This window comes from Dreissena polymorpha, chromosome 2 (assembly GCF_020536995.1).
Source record: "Dreissena polymorpha isolate Duluth1 chromosome 2, UMN_Dpol_1.0, whole genome shotgun sequence".
Taxonomy (NCBI): Eukaryota; Metazoa; Mollusca; class Bivalvia; order Myida; family Dreissenidae; genus Dreissena; species Dreissena polymorpha.
This window is the reverse complement of record NC_068356.1, coordinates 26,862,936-26,889,769: the sequence shown is the minus strand read 5'-3', so window position 1 is coordinate 26,889,769 and position 26,834 is coordinate 26,862,936. Positions and strand designations below refer to the sequence as shown.

The window sequence follows — 26,834 nt, the reverse complement described above, 5'->3', positions numbered from 1 at the left end:
CTTACGTCAAAAATTCTACTTGCTATGGCAACAAATATATATAAAAAAATCTGACAATGGTGGAGCCGGTAGGGGACATGTATTGCTTGGCAATAGTCTTGTTTAAAGAATTGTTTTTGTTAACGTTTTGAAAATGCTCTCTCATTTGTGTACATATTGCTTGCCAATATTTACATAATATTATAAACATGTTACATGAACATGTAATTTGATATCAGACTATTTTAGTGATTTCCTGTTTCTATTGTAACATGTATTGATTCAAATATACATTCGAGACATCAGCAGTAAGTATTAATTTTAGTGATATTATAATGCAAAAAGATCAGTTCTTATGTTGCCCGGTGACTATGTCTATACCTGTTTTTTCAGTAACAAGTTCATTTCGTCACATATTTAAAAATAACATTATCAAGGAATATTGTGATAAATATTTATTTTTTCAATATAACAATATAAAGATTACTTCTTTCACGTTTTTTTAAATATGTATTAAAATCAGTTTTAATTCAGGACATGTACAATAAAAAGATATACATGTATTAAAAATCATATTTGTAACATTATCATGCATTTTAATAAATCTTTATGAAATAAATAATACAAATCTCGTCAGCGCTGTTATTACATGCTTATTTTCTTGGTCGTACCTGAAATAAATAGAAAAACAGTTTTAAAAAAGCTCAATGTTATGTTATATTATGACTCGTTCAATTCAACGCAATTTCTCATCAACATTTCTTATCAAGACTGTATATAATGCTCTACAAACATGTACATTTCATTAAACAGTGATTTACATGTACATCAATCGAAGCGAAGATTTTACATAATGTAATGCACATTAATGTTGTGATTAATATCGATTTAAATATTATAAGTAAATCAATATTGATCATCATGATAAAATTCCTTCGAAAATGTTATTTACATATGTATCAAAATTAACTTCTTATAAACAAAGCACAGGTATACAAATAGTCACTCGCGAACATGATAAATGATCTGTTCGCATGACTTAATGATATTAAACTATCACTGAATTGAATACTTACTGCCGATGTTACGAATTTACACATGTATGCGATTCAAAACATGTCACAATAGAAACAGAAAATCACTAAAACAGTCTGATATCAAATTTAATGCAACATGTTTTTATGAAATCGATGGCAAGCTTTATATGAACACGAACAAGCAAACTTTTTTGAAATGCTAACAAGCACAAATCTGTAATTAAAAAACAACATGTGGAATTTCATGCAGAAACAAATGAAACAAAACATGAAGCATGAAATGCAATCTATACTCACGCTTGATGTAAGACATGTCAAATGATTCTGTAAAGAGGGTAAATGTAATATAATAATAAAGAGTGGAACAAATGACGATTTTATTATGAAGTATTACATACAAATGCATTTTTTTATCTAAATGTATATGTTTATTAACATACCTGTATTTCACCGCAAATTACCAAGACCGAGGTGCAATACCGTGAGCGCGGTGGTCCACCGTGAGATTTATTTCCAGATAATGCCGGCCCGCACATTTTTATCAACATATTTGATCAAGCCTATGAATGCAAAACGCCACAGTCACTTCAGTGTGTCCCACGATGTATTGCAGTGGCAAGCCACAGTCACTTCAGTGTGTCCTACGATGTATTGCAGTGGCAAGCCACAGTCACTTCAGTGTGTCCTACGATGTATTGCAGTGGCAAGCCACAGTCACTTCAGTGTGTCCCACGATGTATTGCAGTGGCAAGCCACAGTCACTTCAGTGTGTCCTACGATGTATTGCAGTGGCAAGCCACAGTCACTTCAGTGTGTCCTACGATGTATTGCAGTGGCAAGCCACAGTCACTTCAGTGTGTCCTACGATGTATTGCAGTGGCAAGCCACAGTCACTTCAGTGTGTCCTACGATGTACTGCAGTGGCAAATTTTTTTGTCATGATGAGATGAACCACAGTAATGCCTGGTGGAAAGTAGAAACTGCGCTTAAGATATAGTGTAATTGGAGACCTTTGATAACTTAGCATTTTTGTTATCTTGGTGATACCTCTAGTTATAGAAGTTTTACTGTATATGATGCTTATTAAATGTATTCTGCAGTTTATATTATTGCTGTTAAGGTTTGATATAATATTATGTATGTTCATCTGGGTAAAGATCTAGAAATGGGCAGCCTCTGTGACCCTTGCCCCGCCCTACCACCCCAAGCCCAAATTTAAAGACTTGTGCTTAAAACTTGAAAGAGCACCAGGCTGTTATTTTGAGATCCTGTATGCATGATTCTAAGTTAATGGGGTCCTTCCATTCCTGAGGCTGCATTAGGTGAGAACACAGAATGTGTCCCATTTTTCAACATACAATGTTACTTAATGTGCTCATGAGTGTTGGTACAGATTTAGGAGTATAGCTACAATTTCTATCTACCGGGTATTTAGCATTGCACTGCAAGATACATGTATTTAATTTTGGTGTAGTGTTGTGCTGTGGGGAGAAACCCAGAGGAAACCCACCTGTCTGGTATGTAGAGCTGCAACGATTCACCAACAGCTCGATTCGATTCGATTTCGATTTCAGAAACTCCGATACCGATTTTTTCGATTCGATTCATCTTCAAACCTAGTTTTATCATATATTCACTCTTATGCCTCAAAATTAACATTTCTTTTCAAATGTGATTTCAATAAAACACATAAAAAAGAACAGCAAATTAGGACTCAATTTTAATTAAAAAAAACTTCTGACTAGAAGATTGTGTTGATTACACAATAATAAAAAAAAAAAATCATAAGAACGTATCTGGAATCAGTTGAATGGTAGTATTATCACTATTATACTTTTACACAAAACCGCTATAAGCATGTCTACCATTGTGCCATGACAGCATCACCTGCTACCTGTAGGACAAATCACACTCTCTAATAAACTTAACAAAACTCCAACAGAAATATAACTACTTTTCTGGCTGGCGACTTGAGTAGTTGCACTTGTGCGACCTCTTAGTCTTAGTCTTGCTAAATCAACGTTATGTTTGCGTTTGACATATTGCATTAGATTAGTGGTTGAGCCGGACTTAGCGTACGCCACATCCGTGAAGCACAGTTTACACTTTGCTTTATCGGTAGGGCTACCATCCCGAAACCCAAAATACTGCCACACTTTTGATTCTAGCTTCTTAGGCGCATCTGATAATTTCAATTTGTCGGCAACAACTTGTTCAGCCATTTTGACGCTTTTTCCGAAAGTAGACCATAACGGGCTTATTGATTGGATGACTAAAGTAATAAGCAACCAATCGCGCGCGTCGTTATTACAGGTAAAGATAAAACCTACACCTTCCTGTATCAATAGGCAGAATACAGCGCGCTTTACGTATCTATGTATTTATATGTATATATGTTGAAGAATCGAATCGAATTTGGTAGGTTTGGTATCGAAATCGAATCGAAGCATTTCGAATCGATTTTCAATGAATCGGATCGAATCGTTGCAGCTCTACTGGTATGGTGAGTACCAATCAAGCACAACATTCGCCAGGTGTGGGAATTGAATCTGCATCAAATAGTGCAATAACAACAGCCACATTGTGTTAGGCTTCATTTTCCTTTCCCTTATATAGGCTTCAAAAATAAGTGCTCTGTTTTTATGCCCCTGAAGGAGAGCATATAGTGATCCGTCTGTCTGTCCGTCACACTTTGCGTTTAGGTTTCGAAAAATGCTCAAAACTTCTATGTCGCTTCAGATGTAACATTTATAATGGTATGCATGTGTATATGGACAAGGCCTTTCCATACGCACACAAATTTTGACCACCTTGACCTTGAACTTAGGGTCCGCTTTTAGGTTTCGAAAAATGCGTTTAGGTTTCGAAAAATGCTCATAAATTCTATCAAAGCGTTTATCGGGGGCATATGTCATCCTATGGAGACAGCTCTTGTTGAAAACTATAACGTTATCTACCCAGAAACAATTATGGATATCTGATAATAATTATTTGCATTTGTACTATGTGCCATATTAACGTTTGTTGTGTAAATATTGATGAAGCATCATCAAAATTTTACCCCTGATGCACTTTGATTTGCACAATCATGAATGCTCAATCATAGTGGGAATATATAGTAATTAAATTTCAAAAGCTAACAAAGTAACCTATATGCAAATATTTATATTTGTTATTCAGGCATTTATAATTACCGTCATTATCAAATGAAATGCCATGGGTCAGGGATATGTCATTGAATGCCAGATTTTAATAACATTTATTGATCCAATATATGTAAATGTATATATTGATTGACTAGTATTGAATGTGAATTAAACATGAAGAGTAGAGCAGACTTTGTGCAAACATAAAGCAAATATATGTCAGCAGATTAAACCATAATAAACGCGGCTGTTTCAATTCTTTTTTGCTCAATATCTTTTAAATTTGTTACAATTGTTAGTCTCAGATGAAATAACAGCAGAAAAGAAGAAAGAATTTTCTATAAATAAACTGAGCATAACATCTTGAAGTCATCAATCTGAGGCAAAATGTGTCAAGGCATTGTGCAGTGCATGTGCATAAATACATAAATCAGTTGGATTTATGTATTTAGTACCAGAAAAAAAATATTTATCAAAACTGTGATCTTTAGTATAAATGATAATAAATACATTTATAAATTCTTAAATTTCTTGTAAGCAATAATGATTCCAGAAAGGAATTTAAGAAAGACCATTAACCAATTTTTGTTCAATGTAATACTTCTGATGTTTTTTGCAACATGGGCTCAAATACAAATACATAGTTGCCATCATATTGATGAAAAAAATCTAAGCAGCTGATGAGTGAAACCTTAAATTAATTATGTTTATTATTAATCGACATTTGTTTTTCATATAATATGAGGCGCATCATACCAAAATGGGTCTTATGCCATAGGCTTCCAGCATGGCTCCAGACCAGCATGTGTATTTGCACAGTCAGGTCACAAGCTACCCTGTCCGCAATAAAGGTTTGGTGGTCTCTATAGCAGACATGTTAGCTCCGGACCAGACTGCACGACTGCGCAGGCTTGTCTGGAGCTACACTGGCCACATTAAGCATAAGACCCACTTTTGCATAATGTTGCTCATTTTATTAAAGATACATTTTAGATTGTAGTGTATTGTTGCATTGATAAAGCTAACTTTACATTAGTAATGTAACAGTAATGTTAGTTTAAGTAAGCTCCATTATCTACCACTATCTCATTTATTATTGAGACTGGTCATTAGTGACCAATCATTGATCTGCTTGTGGCTTGTGTTTATAAGTTTACAGCTGTTGAAACAAATTATATCTAAATATAGCAAAAGGGACAAACTCAACTTAAAAAATGTTCCATACAATTACTGATGAAGGTTAAGTAGACCTCAAAATATAGCACTAGTAACAAATTGTAAACACTCTATGCATGACTGAAACTGAACAACATGAAGCAGATGGCTCCTTATCTGACTGACTATATTTCTATTTGCTATCTTTGCATCACAAGGATGGTTCTGCTTCAGGTTTACATGTTACATGTTACCTTAGCCTACCAATGACTGGTAATCAGATGACAAAAGTTTATTTTAGCCTTTTCTGGCTTAGAAGCAAAGTGAAAATGTCTAGAACTCTCGGGCTTTTCAGGATTTATGCTTTTTGCTGCATCAGTATCTTAGGGTTGGAAATGAAGCCTTTAAATCTTGAATCTATTAGAAAGATTGTTTAATTTAATGGTATTTTGTAAGGGACTAAAATGGGTCAAAAAGCCTATCTGAGAGGTTAAAAAACAAAATAATTATTTTTTGCCTTTTATTTCAGGGGATTCAAGATTAGCTCCTGTTCTGAGTGTAGCTTGGTAGCCAGTGCAGCGTGATGGGTGCAGAGGAAAGCAAACCAGGCTCCCCATGTTTCGGGCTAATGGGTCCCTCATCTGTGATCAGCAACATGAACAGGCAGGCCCAGATGGCCCGGGCTTGGGCACTTCTCCACCAGTGCTCGATAGAACAGTGGAAACTTGGACATGGAGGTATGCTTCAATCCTTGAGCTTATTTATGAATGAAAGTTGGTACGTTGGTCTGTTTTAATGACAAACATGACAAAGAATACACCACCTGCATGCGACCATTTGAATCTTATCATAAGATGAATGCTCTTTAAGAAATGGCCATAGAATCAATTAAATGTCTTATTCATTATGCATTAGTTCAACATTTTTATGCCCCCCTTCGAAGAAGAGGGGGTATATTGCTTTGCACATGTCGGTCGGTCTGTCGGTGGGTCCGTCCACCAGGTGGTTTCCGGATGATAACTCAAGAACGCTTGGGCCTAGGATCATAGGTACATTGATCATGACTGGCAGATGACCCCTATTGATTTTGAGGTCATTAGGTCAAAGTTCAAGGTCACATTGACCCGAAATAGTAAAATGGTTTCCGGATGATAACTCAAGAACGCTTAGGCCTAGGATCATGAAACTGGATAGGTAGATTGATCATGACTTGCAGATGACCCCTATAGATTTTCAGGTCACTAGGTCAAAGGTCAAGGTCACGGTGACCCGAAATAGTAAAATGGTTTCCGGATGATAACTCAAGAACGCTTAGGCCTAGGATCATGAAACTTGATAGGTAGATTGATCATGACTCCCAGATGACCCCCATTGATTTTGAGGTCACTATTTCAAAGGTCAAGGTCACAGTGACCCGAAATAGTAAAATGGTTTCCGGATGATAACTCAAGAACGCTTATGCCTAGGATCATGAAACTTCGTAGGAAGATTGAACATGACTCGCAGATGACCCCTATTGATTTTCAGGTCACTAGGTCAAAGGTCAAGGTCATTGTGACCCAAAATAGTAAAATGGTTTCCAGATGATAACTCAAGAAATCTTATGCCTAGGATCATAAAACGGCGTAGGTACATTGATCATGACTGGCAGATGACCCCTATTGATTTTCAGGTCACTAGGTCGAAGGTCAAGGTCACGGTGACCCGAAATAGTCAAATGGTTTCCGGATGATAACTCAAGAACGCTTATGCCTAGGATCATGAAACTTGATAGGTAGATTGATCATGACTCGCAGATGACCCCTATTGATTTTGAGGTCACTATTTCAAAGGTCAAGGTCATGGTGACCTGAAATAGTAAAATGGTTTCCGGATGATAACTCAAGAACGCTTATGGCTACGATCATGACACTTTATAGGTACATTGATCATGACTCGCAGTTGACCCCTATTTATTTTCAGGTCACTATATCAAAGGTCAAGGTCACGGTGACCCAAAATAGTAAACTGGTTTTGGATGATAACACAAGGACGTTAATGGCTACGATCATGAAACTTCATAGGTTCATTGATCATGACTCGCAGATGACCCCTATCGATTTTGAGGTCACTTGGTCAAAGGTCAAGTTCACAGTGACCGAAATAGTAAAATGGTTTCCGGATGATAACTGAAGAAGGCTTATTCCTAGGATCATGAAACTTGATAGGTAGATTGATCATGACTCGCAGATGACCTCTATTAATTTACAGGTCAATTGGTCAAAGGTCAAGGTCATGGTGACCCGAAATAGTAAAATGTTCTCCAGATGATTACTCAAGAATGCTTATGGCTAGGATCATAAAACTATATAGGTAGATTGATCATGACCCCCAGATGACCCCTATTGATTTTCAGGTCACTAGGTCAAAGGTCAAGGTCACAGTGACCCGAAATAGTAAAATGGTTTCTGGATGATAACTCAAGAACGCTTAGGCCTAGGATCATGAAACTTGATTGGAAGATTGATCATGACTCGCAGATGACCCCTATTGATTTTCAGGTCACTAGGTCAAAGGTCAAGGTCACAGTGACCCGAACATAATTGTACATTGATCATGACTGGCAGATGACCTCTATTGATTTTCAGGTCACTAGGTCAAAGGTCAAGGTCACAGTGACAAAAAACATATTCACACAATGGGAATCTCATTCAGGTACAAGCTTTTTACATTCTTTTCTGTTTTAACAAGATTGGCAATTAAAATCTCTTATCTGAATCCAAATTGTTTAAATGTGATTACTGGGGATGTATGTCTATGCATGAAAAGGTTTTCATTAAAACTGATAAAGTAATCTTGTGCTTTACTGTACTTGAAATATATTGCTGACACATCAAACGATTTTCTCCTAAGATCTTTCTTGCTAACATGCATTTATCTGGTGCATGCATTGTGGCAATATAATTTCTATGGAATCTTAAGTAAACAACTATATTGTAGTAGTATTACAAATTGAGCCTCCAGTGCATTGTCTTGTTTCTGAGATCAAAGCTGGACAAACCAAGGCAAGCTTAGAATATTATAGGTCTGAGCTACACGCTAGTCCTATTTTGTTTCAGAAATAAAGACAGTAGAACATTAAAAAATAAGGCATAATATATCAACTACTTCGGAAGGTCTTAAACACACAAATGTCAGTATTTTAAGCTCAGAGAATTTCAGTATGCAGTTTAATGTTCTTTTCTTACCAAATATTTCAAGAAAGTATATAACAATTAAAATTTAACATTATAATAAATAAATTAAAAAAACAAATGATCAATGTTACTTTTGCCCTAAATTCAAGGTCACAATGAGAAGCCAAAGGCCAAATATTTACATCATGCTGCTTTTCTGTACTTAATTTGTCAGTAGTTTGAAAATAATTTGCCGTAAATGGTCATCTTGTGAAAATGGTTTTGTTGCATGAAACAACCAATGTCTTTAACTGGAAAGTTAGAAATCACACAGGTTTAAGTTGAAATATAACAGAACTTTAAGTTATACGTTTATAATTATGGTAAATTATCTACACATATATCATGCAATTTAAAAATAACTTGCCCCAAATGGTAAGAAAGAGGGTTTCTTTTGTGCACAACACCATTATTGGTTACAAAAAGGTCAAGGTCAAATATTGGAATCAAATGTATAATTTGTCTGGAACAAAACAGTTTTTTGTCGAGGAGGGCATTAATATCTGTATCAAATCACATTGATTCATAAGAAGACACCATTGAAATGTTTTATTTAAATTGTTAATTATTGCTTAAATTTATTTAAAAATTAAAGAATAATAATTATTGTAAATCGGGTTGTTTCTTTTGTATGATGATGCATTCAATCTAAAGATGTTTTTCTCATAAATTCCTGACTTGTCAATTCATTTCAGTCTCTCAATCAAACCAAGTAAAACTTTTTCAGTATGGGGTTAGCAGATGATAGTATCACTTAATGTGAAGGTATGTTTGCCTTTGTATGTAGTTTTGTCAATCCAGCAGTTGTGTGCAATTAAATGATGGTATTTCAGTCTAAACAAAAGGCATGGACATGCGATGGCTTGTGCACTTAAGAAGCGCAGACACATGGTTTATAAAGTCTTAAAACTCTAACAACAAAAAACTGTCACCATTGTAAGGTATGCCATCCTCATCATAATTATACATAACATAACCTGTTGTGACGGAATGACCATTTAAAAAAGTATCATTCATTGGCATTGTCTTTTTAATTTAAATTAATATTAAGATTGTAACTACTTTCCAAAATGAATCTACATCATTCCAAAAGAAAGTCTTTTTCCTTAGTAGAATGCCTCCCCCCTCCATAGCCGTTAAGCCTAAAATATGCCCATGCATGCCCCTGAAAAATATGATTGCATTAGTATGTAAAACACAGATATATACAAACTTGGAAATAGTTATTATTTCCTTATATTGATTGTTATGCTCCCTAAAAATGTATTTTGGGGGGAGCATATAGTCACCGCTTCGTCTGTCCGTGCGTGTGTGTGTCCCTCTGTCCGTCAGTGCACAGTTTTTGTCAGGGCTATTTCTCAGCAACTAATGAACAGAATTCAATGAAACTTTATGGGAAGCTTCACTACCAAGAGGAGATGTGCATATTATCAGCGGGTTCTGGTCGGATGATTTTTCACAGAGTTATGGCCCTTTAAAATTTTCTATAATTTTTTTTTTTGTCCCCCCAACTACTGTGCCCTCAAGACGTTTCCTTTTATCTGAATATATAGTGCAATATTGAGACAAAAAAAACCTTTGGGGAGCATCACCCGTCTCCGACGGTTTCTTGTTGTATGTATTTACAGGCTAATTTTGGCACCAAAACACAACATTTAAAATTGGTTTGGTCATACTGTTGCATTTGTGTACCATGCATTATTTATTTTCATAACAGCAACAACTGAGCTTGTAAATGCGACATTATTTCATTAACTTCAGTTTATTCCAAACCAGAGTCTCCTATCAAGCCAATTAACCATTATAAAGAACTACAGGCCTGAAAGACTTGCCAGCAGCCTATTGATCTCATACATGGGATCGGAAAATGACAAATAAAAAGGCTTCTGTATCTGGCATGATGTTTTATGTGATTTAGGCTGTTGATATTTCATTGGAACCCCCCCCCCCCCCCCAAAGGAAATACAGCCAGAGATTTAATATATGATGTCCCAAGAATTAAACACCCAGCATGAGGATACACAAGTGCTCTGTCGGTTGCATGAACACACCACAGTTATGTTCATTATTTGATGATACAAATATTAGACCAATATTTCGGTCCTGATAAAGAGCAAGTAATGTTATCGTTTGTCGTTTTTCTTTAGAGAATAACAATTTATTGTCCCCTGCGATAGTCGGATAGATTTAGTTATGGTGTTGTCCTTTGGGCCTGAACACCTTTGTGTCTGTAGGCATATCTCAGATCTGTCTGGACTGATTTGATTGAAACTTGGTATGAATATATATATGGATAAGAGAAATAACTGAGTTCTGGCACTCTTTTGCTTGAAACTGTCCTGTCCAAAATACTTTTGTGTCTGTCATAGCCATATCTTGCAAATGCTTGGGTGGATTTCATTGAAACTTATGATGAGTTTATTGTGGATTAGCGAATGATGTATGTCAAATGTTGTCGCACAATCCCTTAGCAAATATTGGAGTTACTCCAATTGGTATTGGTACTCAAAAGTGTCCCTTCGTCCACAATACTTTTTTGTCTGTGTATATATCTTGGAATTGCTTGTGCAGATTTTATTGAGACTTGGTACGAGTCAATGTATCTATGGTTAGAAGCATAATGTACTTCGAATGCCGTCACAATTCATTTGAAAAAATAATGGAGTTATGGCCCTTTTTCCACTTGAAAATAAGCTTACTTTTGTGTCTGCACATCTTGCAAGGTATAAGGCAGATTTCATTGAAACTTGGTGTGGGTATATACATGGATTAGAGGATGATGGTCATCATATTGCTTTACAAACCATTTAACAATAACTAAGTTATGGTATTTTTTACTTGAAAATACTGTTTATTGTTAAGGATTTTTTCTGTCTTGAGCTGTATTACTAAAAACATATGAGCTACAGCCATAAAACTTGTCACTGATGTTCTCAATCATCTGGGGGCAAGTCACATGTAATGTCAAGGTTACATATTGGGGTTAAAAATCAGAAATTTGATAAATTATTTATACACTCATTGCAAGTTTCAATGTAATCTGCCTAATCTGTTCCAAGATGTGGCTGCAGACACACAATTAAGCTTTTTTCAAGTGAAAAACGGCCATAACTGTAACAAGGGCTGTTTGTAAAACATGCATGCCCCCCATATGGGCTATCAGTTGTAGTGGCAGCCATTGTGTGAATACGTTTATTGTCACTGTGACCTTGACCTTTGACCTAGTGACCTGAAAATCAATAGGGGTCATCTGCCAGTCATGATCAATGCACCTATGAAGTTTCATGATCCTATGCCTAATTATTCGTGAGTTTTCATCAGGAAACCATTTTACTGTTTCAAGTCACTGTGACCTTGACCTTTGACCTAGTGACCTGAAAATCAATAGGGGTCATCTGCCAATCATGCTCAATGTTCCCATGAAGTTTCATGATCCTAGGCGTAAGCATTCTTGAGTTATCATCCGGAAACCATTTTACTGTTTCGAGTCACTGTGACCTTGGCCTTTGACCTAGTGACCTGAAAATCTATAGGGGTCATTTACGAGTCATGATCAATGTACCTATGAAGTTTCATGATTCTAGGCGTTAGCATTCTCCATTTATCATCTGGAAACCATTTTACTGTTTCGAGTCACTGTGACCTTTACCTTTGACTTAGTGACCTGAAAATCAATAGGGGTCATTTGCCAGTCATGATCAATGTACCTATGAAGTTTCATGATCCTAGGCCTAAGCATTCTTGAGTTATCATCTGAAAACCATTTTACTATTTCAAGTCACTGTGACCTTTCACCTAGTGACCTAAAAATCAATAGGGGTCATCTGTCAGTCATGATCAATGTACCTATGAAGTTTCATGATCCTAGGCCTAAGCATTCTTGAGTTATCATCCGGAAACCATTTTACTATTTCGAGTCACTGTGACCTTGACCTTTGGCCTAGTGACCTGAAAATCAATAGGGATCATCTGCCAGTCACGATCAATGTACCTATGAAGTTTCATGATCCTAGGCCTAAGCGTTCTTGAGTAATCATCAGGAAACCATCTGGACCAACTGACCCACCGACGGACTGACCAACATGTGCAAAACAATATACCCCCTCTTCGAAACCATTTTACTGTTTTGAGTCACTGTGACCTTGACCTTTGACCTAGTGATCTGATAATCAATAGGGGTCATCTGCCAGTCATGATCAATGTTCCTATGAAGTTTCATGATCCTAGGCGTAAGCATTCTTGAGTTATCATCTGGAAACCATTTTACTGTTTCGAGTCACTGTGACCTTGACCTTTGACATAGTGACCTGAAAATCAAAAGGGGTCATCTGCCAGTCATGATCAATGTTCCTATGAAGTTTCATGATTGTAGGCTTAAGCATTCTTGAGTTATCATCCGGAAACTATTTTTTATGCCCCCCTTCGAAGAAGAGGGGGTATATTGCTTTGCTCATGTCAGTCTGTCGGTCTGTTGGTCGGTCTGTCCGTCCACCAGGTGGTTGTCAGACGATAACTCAAGAACGCTTGGGCCTAGGATCATGAAACTTCATAGGTACATTGATCATGACTCGCAGATGACCCCTATTGATTTTGAGGTCACTAGGTCAAAGGTCAAGGTCACGGTGACCAGAAATAGTAAAATGGTTTTTGAATGATAACTCAAGAACGCATACGCCTAGGATCATGAAACTTCATGGGTAGATTGATCATGACTTGCAGATGACCCCTATTGATTTTGAGGTTACTAGGTCAAAGGTCAAGGTCACGGTCACCCAAAATAGTAAAATGGTTTCCGGATGATAACTCAAGAACGCATACGCCTAGGATCATGAAACTTCATGGGTAGATTGATCATGACTCGCAGATGACCCCTATTGATTTTGAGGTCACTAGGTCAAATGTCAAGGTCACGGTGACCCGAAATAGTAAAATGGTTTTCGGATGATAACTCAAGAACGCATACGCCTAGGATCATGAAACTTCATGGTTAAATTGATCATGACTTGCAGATTACCCCTATTGATTTTGAGGTCACAAGGTCAAAGGTCAAGGTCACGGTGACCCGAAATAGTAAAATGATTTTCGGATGATAACTCAAGAACGCTTTTGCCTAGGATCATGAAACTTCATAGGTACATTGATCGTGACCCGCTGATGACCCCTATTGATTTTCAGGTCACTAGGTCAAAGGTCAAGGTCACAGTGACAAAAATCGTATTCACACCAGAGTTCGACACTAAGACACGTCCGACAGACATTGTCTAGTATGATTGGTGGTCGGGCTAGTTAAACTGCGGGCTAGCTTGTCCGACTGGTCGTACATGAAAACATCTATACTGATTAATAGAACTATTACTAACTGCTGTGAAAACCTTTTTTCTTAATGTGTAAAATTACTCTCATATCCGTTATTTACATCAGAACAAAACTAGCGTATATAAATAAACACGGAGCATTCACATGATTCATCGCTATTTTTAGACGCAAAGGAGGGCTTCCAGCGGAAATTGCTTTTTCCATTGGTCAAGTTGTCATGAATATTAATGATTTTCTGCAGTGCCGTAAACCTTTTCAGCATGTTTTTATGACTTCTATCGAAAATCGGTTTCGTCAATGCAAATATTTTGGCGTAGCAGACGAAAGAATGTAATTTAAAGAATGGCTTTGTTCAAGTTCGGATTTTCGTCCGAAAAATCAGTAAAAAAAAGAAGAATCCGTCGGTAAAACTGACAGGAAACTTGAATATAAAAAAAAGAAAACGTCAATTTTATCCTAAATGGAAAATTGAGTTTCCATGGTTTGAACTTGACGAAGAAAAGCAAAAACTGTTTACTCTATGCATCAAAATAACTTTCTGGTGTTCACTGATTTTTTACTGATAAATCCTGATTAAACAGTTACATGACACAATTGTGTTTATTTGCAATGTCATTTATGGTCTAGTATACATCAGATTCGGGCTAGTAGATTTTAAGAGGAGCTGGTCCGATGGTCTTGCTGTAAAAAAGTTAATGTCGAACCCTGCACACAATGGCTGCCACTACAACGGACAGCCCATATGGGTGGCATGCATGTTTTACAAACAGCCCTTGTAAATATTGTGTTAATGTTTAATTTTGTTGATTAATATAAATATAAGCAGGACAGGGGAGGTAATACACTACAGGGGAAACAAATGCAATAAGTTTAAATTTATTGTTACAGATTTGCCTCCCTTGTAATATATTTAAATTTTACCAAATGTAAGGCTAACTGCATTTTTGTAATGCATACTACTACTACTACTACTACTACTACTACTACTACTACTACTACTACTACTACTACTACTACTACTACTACTACTACTACTACTACTACTACTACTACTGCTGCTACTACTGCTGCTGCTGCTGCTGCTACTACTACTACTACTACTTCTACTACTACTACTACTACTACTACTACTATTACTACTACTACTACTACTACTACTACTACTACTTCTACTGTTTCTACTACTACTACTACTACTACTACTACTACTACTACTACTACTACTCTTCTACTACTACTACTACTAGTATTACTACTACTACTACTACTACTACTACTACTACTACTACTTCTACTACTGCTCTACTACTACTACTACTACTACTTCTACTACTACCACTACTACTACTACTACTACTACTACTACTACTACTACTACTGCTACTACTACTACTTCTACTACTACTACTACTACTACTACTACTACTACTACTACTACTATTTCTTCTGCTACAACACCTACTACTACTACTATCTATACTACTACTACTACTACTACTACTACTACTACTACTACTACTACTACTACTACTACTATACTACTACTACTACTATACTACTACTACTTCTACTACTACTACTACTAATACTACTATACTACGACTACTACTACTACTACTACTACTAACTACTACTACTACTACTACTACTACTACGACTACTACTATTACTACTACTACTACTTCTACTACTCTTCTACTACTACTACTACCACCACCACCACCACCATCACCACCACCACCACCACCACCACCATTCACAGTGACAAAAAACGTATTCACACAATGGCTGCTACTACAACTTATAGCCCATATAGGGGGGCATGCATGTTTTACAAACAGCCCTTGTACTGTTTCGAGTCACTGTAACCTTGACCTTTGACCTAGTGACCTGAAAATCAATAGGGGTCATTTGCCAGTCATGATCAATGTAATTTTGAAGTTTCATGATCCTAGGCGTAAGCATTCTTGAGTTATCATCCGAAAACCATTTTACTATTTTGAGTGACTGTGACCTTGACCTTTGACCTAGTGACCTGAAAATCAATAGGGTTCATCTGCCAGTCATGATCAATGTACCTATGAAGTTTCATGATCTTAGGCCTAAGCATTCTTGAGTTATCATCTGGAAACCATTTTACTATTTCAAGTCACTGTAACCTTGACCTTTTACATAGTGACCATAAAATCAATAGGGGTCATCTGCCAGTCATGATCAATGTACCAATGAAGTTTCATGATCCTAGGCCTAAGCGTTCTTGAGTTATCATCCGGAAACCATCTGGTGGACGGACCGACCGATATGTGCAAAACAATATACCCCCTCTTTGAAACCATTTTACTGTTTCGAGTCACTGTGACCTTGACCTTTGACCTAGTGACCTGAAAATCGATACGGGTCATCTGCCAGTCATGATCAATGTACCTATGAAGTTTCATGATCCTAGCTAGGCGTAAGCATTCTTGAGTCATCATCCGGAAACCATTATACTATTTTTAGTCACAGTGACCTTGACCTTGACCTGGTGACCTGAAAATAAATAGAGGTCATGTGAGAGTCATGATCAATGTACCTATGAAGTTTCATGATCCTAGGCCAAGCGTTCTTGAGTTATCATCCGGAAACCATCTGGTGGACGGACCGACGGACTTACCGACATGTGAAAACAATATACCCCCTCTTCTTCAAAGGGGGGCATAATTAGCAAATAGATTGAGACGGCATTTGAGATACATAATTTTGGATATTTTTAATGTGGAGCTTAAGTATTTTAGGAGTGCCTTTATGATTAAACCATTATTTTAGAATATTAATGAATGATTCTATAAGTAGTTGTGAGCAGAGTTTCAAGTTGCAAGCTTGGAAAGTGCACCCATTCCATTAACACATTTATTTGGTAAAGGATATCAATTCAACTAATTTACTTGTGAAGTTATTAAGAGTTTTAAGTTTGTAGATGTTCCTTTTTTATTGACCAAAAAATGATAACAGCAGTGTATAATTTTCAAGAGATTCAAAAAAAGTATTAACATATCTATTTATAGTGGAATGTGTTATTTTCCACCAAAACATATCTCAACATAAACAATTCTCATGTGATATAAACTGCAAATACTCTTATTGTTATCCTGCTTGACCTCACACACACAAAATATGATGCAGTAAACAGACCAAAAATAGCATCAGTAAATTGTGTTGTCAATGATCTCATCCAATAGCAGACATTCCAGGCACCTAGACTTCCATAGACAGATCTGTAAAATACAAGGAGTAGTTAGCAGGTTTCCATCGCAATAAACATAATTGAATCAGGAGATTCTTGGCAATTGTCTTGGTTGTTAAGAGCGTTTGTCAGCTGGGATAATTGATACCAGAAACGTGTCAGGCATGGCTGAAATTTAAAAAATATCATAATTCAGATTCACTAAATAATTAATATTGTGACATAACTTCTGTTTATATCTGCATGGTGTTTTTGTTTCCGTTCAAATGTTTATGGTATAGTGTTAACACTGTTTATTTTTCGTTTCCCACACATATTTTATGCCTGAGTGGAAGCCAAAGAATACTTATTATTTGATGTGTTTGATTCCATTAATTTTTAGCTCACCTGATTGCTCAGGTGAGCTTTTGTGACTGGTCTTTGTCCGTCGTCCATCCGTCCATCGTCCGTCCGTCCACATTTGTTCGTAAACACTCTAGAGGCCACATTTATTGTCCGATCTTCATGAAACTTTGTCAAAAGCTTTGTCCAAATGAAATCTTGGTCGAGTTCGAAACTGGGTCGTGCCGGGTAAAAAACTAGGTCACTTGGTCAAAAAAAAGAAAAACTTGTAAACACTGTAGAAGTCTCATTTCATGCCCAATCTTCATGTAACTTTGTCAAAATGTTTGTCTTAATGATGTGTTGGTTGAGTTCAAAAGTGGTTCCGGTCCTTTTAAAAGCATGGCCGCCAGTGGGCGGGGCAGTTTTCCTTATTTGGCTATAGATAAACCTTGCAAACACTCTAGAAGTCACAATTTTTGCCCAATCATCATGAAAGTTGGTCAAAAATTGGTTTTATTGATATCTCGGACGAGTTCTAAAATGGTCCAGATCGGTGAAAAAACATGGCCGCCAGTGGGCGGGTCATTTTTCTCTATATGTATATAGTGAAAACATGTGAACACTCTAGAATTCACATTTTTGGCCCAATTTTCATGAAATGTGATCAGAACATTTGTTTCCTTGATATGAGAGTTGAGTTTGAAAATGGTTTTGGTCAGTTGAATAAAATGGCTGCCAGGGGGGGGGGGGGGGGGCAGTTTTCCTTATTTGGCTATAGAGAAACCTTGTAACACTCTAGAAGTCACAATTTTTGCCCAATCATCATGAAAGTTGGTCAAAACATTGGTTTTATTGATATCTCGGACAAGTTTGAAAATAGTTCAGATCGGTGAAAAAACATGGCCGCCAATGTGAACGCTCTAGAAGTCACATATTTGGCCCAATGTTCATGAAACTTTGTCAAAACATATGTTTCCTTGATATGAGAGTTGAGTTTGAAAATGGTTCCGGTCAGTTGAATAACATGGCTGCCAGGGGGGGGGGGGGGGCAGTTTTCTCATATTTATATAGTAAAAAAAGCTTGTAAACACTCTAGAAGTCACATTTTTTGCCCAATCATCATGCAACTTGGTGAAAAGATTGGTTTTATATATATCACATATTTAAATCCATAATTATTGCCTTTAGATTGTCCAAATTATGATTATATTATACAAAATCCTTGTAAACACTCTATAGGTCACAATTTTGTGTCAGATTTTATGAATCTTGGTAATAATATTAATTTTTGTAAGCAAAGTTTGATGTTTGATAAGGGGGGTCAACTTAAAATATAGGTCTCCAGGTCAAATCTCACAAAAACAAAATCACTCCATATGCCAGAGTTTTGGTTCAATAATGATGAAACTTGACCAGGATGTTTGTCTGGACAATATGTAGGTCAAGTTTGACGTTTGGTAAAGATTGAATGAAACGACTCCTTTCAGGTGAGCGAACTAGGGCCATCTTGGCCCTCTTGTTATTTATTAATCATGGCTTAATGCATTGTCTCATTTTGCATATAAACTAATATCACAGATTCAAATTTAATATAGAATTTTATATGCCCTTACCTGCTCAGAAGCAAAGTGAAAATGGCGATATGCAACATGCATAAAACCCTAAAAGCCTGCAAGTAATTCGCTGGTTGCTGCATGTCAGTATTGCATGTTTGGAAATGATCTCTACTTAAATATATTAAGAAAGGTTTTAAAATCATTTTTGATCTTCTGGGCTACAATTCAAAATGCTTATCTGAGCATAAATTGTATTAACTGACTTAAAATTCTTAACAAGATCAGAAGACCCTGGCCATGATTGATATGTAGCTGAAAGTTAAGATCATACCATTAATTTAATAATAACAGCAGTGTTATCTGAATTGTTTGAGTAAAATGCATGTACTTGTATTACAGAGGCAGCTGGGTTTGGTGAGAAATTCTTGACCTGTGGCAACATTGTGTTCAAGGACTGCAGCCCAAGATTCTGTACCAGTCAACAGAGCATCATAAACATCCCTACAACTGCACGGATATTTGGATTTCGCAAACGAAAAAAGTTCACAAAAATGGCAGAACATTTTGAGTACAAAGTTGTGCCAGCGCAAATGTCATGTATTCAGAATTTTCAAGTGATGAGTGTGCTATGTGTGCATGAAAACATGGTGGTGCTACACCTCAAACGCAATATGACCACACAGTTTGGAGCGGTAAATCTGTCTTCAGACAAGTTCCTTGGTGTTTTTGGAGTGCAGTTAGCATCCTTTGAAAATGATGCTTTAAGAGGGAAGATCAGTCCAGATTGTTCACTATGCCTTATAAAATTACCGTACCTTCAGGGTCGGGTTGCTAATGGTTATATCCTAGAGTTGTATGATCTCAAAAGCAAGACTTTGCTAAGCCAGTATGTTCTACCCTACACAGATACCACCTTTGCATTCGATCCCAGATTCAACTGGACACATCTTGCTGCAACAAGTTTCTTGCCAGGAAGTGACAACAGTCTGAGTATTGTGCAGGTCAAGTCGTGGGAGGTCAAGGCCACGAATCCCCGACTTGAATACCAGAGTCCTAGTCAGAGTTCTGAACTCAAGGACATCGTCTACTCGCGAGACGGCCACCTGATATTTGCCGTGTTTGTAACAGCAGGATGCCATTGTAGAGAAAGACGCTCACGAAGGACCAACCCTGTTGATATTAGCATCTATGTGTTCAATGCTGATACAGCCGACACCCTCCATTGTGTTCAGTATCATCGGTTCACATGCGGTGTACACTTGTGCCCGGTGAATTACATGCCGATTTTCTCACATTGTGGAAGTCGTATGGCAATAGCCCTGAATGACTTGGAGAATGCTTTGGATCATGTGCAAATCTACAAGCTGCCAAGTCCAATGAGCCTTCAGAGTCGATGTAGAACCAGAATCATACAGCGCTATGGACCAGACAAAGTTAAACTTCTTCCCTTACCTAAAAGAATCATTCAATTCCTCCTATTTCATCCAGAATTCGAATGAAGGAACAAGATTTAAGAAGAGTGCTAAAAGCTATCTTAAGAGTTAGCAATATTTTAACTGTTATTAGTCCCCTACCGGCTTCACCGGAGGGGACTTATGGTTTTGTCTCCGTCCGTCCATCCATCACACTTTTCTGGATCCTGCGATAACTTTAAAAGTTCTAAATATTTTTCATGAAACTTGGAACATAGATAGATGGCAATATGGAGATTATGCACGTCATTTCATTTTGTTCCTATGTCAAAAATTCTGGTTGCTATGGCAACAAATAGACTAGAAATACAGCTGAAAATGTTGGTTTTTCTGGATCCTGCAATAACTTTTAAAGTTCTATATATTTTTTCATGAAACTTGAAACATGGATAGATGGCAATATGGACATTATGCACGTCATTTCATTTCGTTTTGACGTAAAAAATTCTGGTTGCTATGGCAACAAATAGACTAGACATACTGCTGAAAGTGGTGGTTTTCTGGATCCACGATAACTTTTAAAGTTCTTAATATTTTTTCATGTAACTTAAAACATGGATAGATGGCAATATGGACATTATGCACGTCATTTCATTTGTTCCGACATCAAAAATTCTGGTTGCTATGGCAACAAATAGACTAGAAATACTGCTGAAAATGGTGGTTTTCTGGATCCTGCAATAACTTTTAAAGTTCTTAATATTTTTTCATGAAACTTGAAACATGGATAGATGGCAATATGGACATTATGCACGTCATTTCATTTTGTTCCTAAATAAAAAAATTTGGTTGCTATGGCTACAAATACATATATATATACAAAAATCTGGAATTTTTTACAATGGTGGAGCCGGTAGGGGACTTATATTGCTTGAAAATAGTCTTGTTTAAACTGAAAATGTTAGTGGCATGTGATCATACCAACAGAAGTTAAAAATCCAGGCGGTGTATGCCATCCAAGAGGTGGTGTTCAGTCAGTGGCATCAGTTAACCCATTTATGCCTAGTATCTAGACAAAAGGCCTTGGCAAACAGCGTAGACCCAGATGAGACGCCACATGATGCGGCGTCTCATCAGGGTCTGTGCTGTTTTCTTAAAGGAATTTCTGTAAGAAATACTCTAAATATAGAAATAAATATACTAGACATCCTTAATTTTGGAAATAAATTGATCCAATTTTGAAGTATGGGAGAGTCAACTAGGCATAAATGGGTTCATTTACCAATCTTGATGAAACTTTGATGTAACTATTTCTAAATATACAGAAATAATCAATTGAATAAGCTCTAAAACTTAATATTTGATTGGGGTATTGTACTTAAATTTATTGGGTAGGTAGCTTGCATTTAAAATAAGCTTGGCATTGCATTTGGGGCCAGCTAGGTTGAGGTTAAGTTCACTGTTACTAAAAATAGATAAATGGTTTCCAGTGAATGGAGATATTGCAATTAAATTGTGTATTTTGCTAAAATGCTAACCACGCATGCAAATTAATTTAAGGCCAGTAAGGGCTTAACGTTAAGATCACTTTTGTGATATAGAAAGTACAGTTTCTGCTCAATAACTTAAGTTTCAAAGGGGATATTGTGGTGTGTGTGTGTGTGATACAATCACACTCTAATGTATTTGGCCGGACCAAAATCAATCCCATTTGAAGCTAATATATCATTTATCGTATTTTGTCCAATTGGTTGCACTTGCCCTATGAAAAATAAATCCCCAAATTTTATGAGAAACATTACCATTTTAGTAAGAAAAAATAAGACTACAGTCAGTCCCAGACAGCTTGATAATAAACTAAAGCACAAAAAAGTACTCAGTTAAAAAAACAGTTGTTAATGTTAACAGGTTGTTAAGTTACAATTATTCTTTTATTGATTATATGTCAGTTTTTCTATTCTCACCATGTGAAGCAAAATGTATAGGTGTTGCCAGATACACAATCTACATAAGGAGTTTTGCCCTTACCCAGTTACTCTTAGTCATAGCATGGAAGAGCTCAAGTCTAGCTAGAGGTTAACATTAATATTTAAACATACACAAGTTAGAAAAGTGTTGATCATGACTTGTACTTGTATGCCTAGTATGCCTTGCTCATAACTTGAGTACATTTTTGTTTAGATGACAAAATAGAATTTAACATTGTGTTCAGCTTGCTTACATCTGCATGATACCTTTTAATCCAATTATATTATTGATTAATTTTTATCAAATGGTGCTTGTTTATAATGTAAACAACACACACAAACTTGTGTACTTATCATTTGTGTGTGCAAATAATCTCTTAAAAATATCTGATGAGTAGGAGCATTTTAAAAGCTTTTGAAGTTCATTCAATATTATGTTCCCTACAACTTATCAATATTTGAATACCTGCTGATGTAAAATAAATGTTACAGTTAATTGATATTAGTTTAAAAAATGTGACTCCCTGATGAGTTTTTGTATGTCATGTTGACACAATGAAGACAATTATGCAAAATTAGATCTAGAAGTATGTTATAATGAATGATTTAATGTGTCATAAAGTTATAAATATGTCAGGCTGTTACAAATACGAGCATATTTAATAAATCATCCAGATTTTGTTTGAGTTTTTACATTCTGCCCTTGGAGAATGTTAACATTAATTGCCTTACAGTGTCTCTAATAATGTAACAAGACTAGTTTAGACTTTAAGTGAATTTAAACAGGAGAATATTCAACAATTGTTTTCTTCAATGTACTTTTCCTCCAAAAGTTGTTTGGGGTGAACTTGGTTTGGTTGTAATATTTCTTGATTTGTTAATAACTTTACTGGTCATGTACGTAATTCCGGCCACTTTTGGGACTATTTAAGAAAAATCTTTAGTGTTAGGCAACTGGTTGAAACTAAACTTCACATATATAATCCTGGGTTCAAAACTAACCTAGCATGAAAATTTAAATAGAATTAGATCGGTGAATGTTACTTAATTAACAGAAAATGATGACATGTAAACTATCCATTTTCGTAGGTTAAATGTACCTAAAAAATCGGCCACTTTTCAGTTTGATCTGCAGATAAAATTACAAAGCATTATCTTTTGACAAATGTCCTCAAATTCAGAGTATTAATCAATGTTTATGCTATTAAAATTTTTGACTTGAAATTTAAAATAAATGCGAAATTATTATACCAGTTACTCCCCCTACCTATTTTAATAAATATAAGCAATGGGAAACTGCTAATTCATTAAAAAAAAATGTTTTTAATGTGTTTAATAATTCTTTACAAACATAGCTAAAAAAGTAAACACATTTTGTTTGAAAAGTTGACTTCAGTGTTGATTATTAGTAAACGCTTATATATAATATTAAAACATGTAATCTAGTAATATTCTTATAAAGGGAGGTAATTCATATATTAAAAAATATATTTAGGTTCTGATTTTTATGTTTTGAATATAATTTTTTGTACAATTAATTGGTAAAACTTTAATTTAAGTTTATTAGATAAAATAAAAATAATTTTATCAAATATATTTGTTTCTTATATGAATATAATTGTTGAAACAAATGATGACATCACTTTCCCCACGAGCCAAATATTTCCCGCTATATTTGTGACATTTTAACACAAAAGTTTACAGTGATGTGGTTCTTACATTTGCAAAATATTGAGAGTAGGGATGGTTTTCATGTTGATTTTTCTAAATAAAAACAAAATATGTGCGTTAAGATCATGAAAATGATTTTACATAGGTGGCCGATTTTTTACGTACAGGCCGGAATTACGTACATGACCAGTATGCAAAACATGTCAGGGCTGTAGAAATATAATGGCTTTTCATTTGTTCATGGATTAGTTTAAATGCATAAATTAAGTTGTCACAAAAAATGTGAATTATCTGAATCTTATTATAATTTAATAATTTACTCCCAACTTGTTTATCATTTGAAACCCCTAAAATATTGCTTGTCCATGGACAACTTAAAATAGTAATGTATATCTTTAGTGGGTTCCTTATTTTTATAGTGTTTAATTGATAGCTTTAAGCTCTGTTTTATTTCACAAGGTCAGCATAAAAAATATCACATTTATAGCTGTTGGTATGCAGAAGATGCATGCTATATTTAAACTTCCATCAACTTACAAAACACTTGCATCCAACTTACAAAACACTTGCATCCAGCCATATCAAAACAAGCTCATGTACAGGTTATTCAGAAAAGATTTTTTTCTGGTAAATGCAGTCCTGAAAAAAAAATATTTGTGTAACTGAAAATTTATTGTGACAGATAAATGCACTAAATAAGTCTACCATTATACAGGTGGAATTCGCTTAGAGCTATTTTGCTATGTGAATATTTTTTTTTACTTTTGTAAATTTCTCGTATTGTGGTATGCCTTTGTTTACTGACACTTTGTTGTTATGACATGATTTGTTGTTATTGCATGGTGAAGTGTCTTACATCATTCTATTGTTATGCATATCCATGTAAAAAGTAGTGTTATTGACTGATTCTTTCAATATAAAGCCACTATATCTACATTCTGTCAGCTAGTCATTTGTTTATTGATGAACATGTGCATAATGCATACATGTATATAGACAGCTGCTTGGTGATAAAAATTGTTTGTTATTTCAATATTTCCATGTAGTGTTTGGGTTTAAAGTGACATGTTACTAACTATATCTACCAGAACAGAACATATAGTTTATTTTACCCAAGTATACAAAATATACAAAAAAGGCAATATATTAAAGCAATAATATTGATTAAATTATTAACTTCCAGTAATATTAAAAAAAAAGGGATTTGCAAAAACATAATAAATAGAATATGGAGAGGGGTAGGGGTACTAACAATGGGTATCACTACTCTTTAGTAGTGCTTGACCAGCAGTAGTAGGTGTAATTTACCAAATGTAAATTTCTGAAGTTGAGGTATTATAAACATGAGTGATGTTGACATGTTTTCTGTGTTGAGTATATGGGGTAATGGTGTTTTCCTTATGCAGTATAGTTTTGATTGAACTTGTCAGATCACCTACTGTTAAAAAATACAGATAACAACATAACAACACTTAGAGAAAATTCTGTATAATGATTTTTATTTTGTGAAGTATACATTTTGTACATCTTATGACGTGTTTCATATAGGAAATGATTTCACTTTTGTATAATATTATTATTATTATTTATATATTTTAACTATATTAAGATATAGAAGAATTAATAATTAACCCACAAACTTATGTATGATGTGTTCATCTTGCTTAAGTTTTCTTTTCTGGCTATACCTGCTCCATATTAGAAAGATCAACTCGTTGCAGTGTAATTAAATATTTGTATGAATATAAACCTTGTATTCAGTAATATGTTTGTTCTCATACTTGAATTATTCAGGTCATTTCATGCAAAAATGGGTCTTATAGCAAATACAGCAGTAGCTCCAGACCAGCCTGTGCATCAATGGAGTCCATTCAGGAGCTACTCTGTGCACAATAGACATGGTAACTTCTGACCTGGCATATGGCTTTAGAACTATTTCTGCATGATGCAGGTCAAACTATAAAGGTGGCTACATAATGTTTATCTTAATGCTTCATGAAAATGTCTTAACCAAACATGATGGTTGTGGTATAGGGTAGACAAAACTCACATTTAAACACACTCCTTTATTTTGGTTAATCTGTGAATTTTGGTTGTTTTCAATCACAACCAAGTGGGACTTAGTTGTGGGTATCTCTGATATTAATCATTGTTACAAGATTTACTTGTTGAACAATTTTGTTACAAGATTTACTTGTTGAACAATTGTTTTTTAAGATGTCTTATAAGATTGTCTCCTGACTTTTATTTTATTTTCTGCCTAACATTTTGTTTTAAAAATAATATGAATGGTTGAAATCATTAAGGGTAGTTGATGTCAGTTTCTGTTTACCTGTTAATTATTGATTTTTTGTATACTCTGTTTTAGCTTTTTCTGAGTTGATAAGAAATTTCCTGTTAATGAAATAATTTTGTAGAACTTAACATAATTCTATTTTTCTGATCTATTTGGGATCTAAATATACTCCACAAACTACAATCAAAGTCTTCTCATGACAACAAAATTGCCTGATTTCCTTTTTGCTGAATAGGTTTGACTGAGTTGGTATGCACTGTTTGCTATACAGAAGGCCAAAGTTACGTTACAAACATAATAATAATGCTAAAAACTACATAAATGTTAGAAGCCTAATATGTCAGTTTGTATTCTTGTTATAAACCCAAGCATATGAGAGTAAAGGTACAAGTTTGAACCATTATTGACAACTTCTAATATCTCACCACAGGCCAGTTGCCAGCTGTGGTTTGAATTATTGCAGGATAACCATATATTGTAAATGTTTTATATGGTTATTTTTAAATATCTTATTTGTAGGAAATGTGTGGGTTTATT

General features: G+C 35.4%; 1 protein-coding gene and 1 long non-coding RNA gene across 6 annotated transcripts in view; one reads left to right on the top strand and one right to left on the bottom strand.

Moving 5' to 3' along the window:
- LOC127866330 (uncharacterized) overlaps positions 1-21,658 on the top strand; it is a 63,981-nt gene extending 42,323 nt beyond the window's left edge. For all 5 annotated transcript variants that reach the window (XM_052406801.1, XM_052406802.1, XM_052406805.1 and 2 more), the window contains exons 2-3: positions 5,847-6,054; positions 19,351-21,658. In XM_052406801.1, the coding sequence (XP_052262761.1) occupies positions 5,901-6,054; positions 19,351-20,450 (1,254 nt within the window). In that variant the 5' untranslated portion in view covers positions 5,847-5,900 and the 3' untranslated portion in view covers positions 20,451-21,658. The remainder of the gene's footprint in view (positions 1-5,846; positions 6,055-19,350) is intronic.
- On the bottom strand, positions 584-1,556 carry LOC127866341 (uncharacterized). Its single transcript, XR_008042961.1, has 3 exons — positions 1,457-1,556; positions 1,314-1,340; positions 584-650 (listed from the first exon to the last, which is right to left on the bottom strand). It is a non-coding gene; the product is annotated as an uncharacterized LOC127866341 (long non-coding RNA).
- Positions 21,659-26,834: the final 5,176 nt, after the last annotated feature.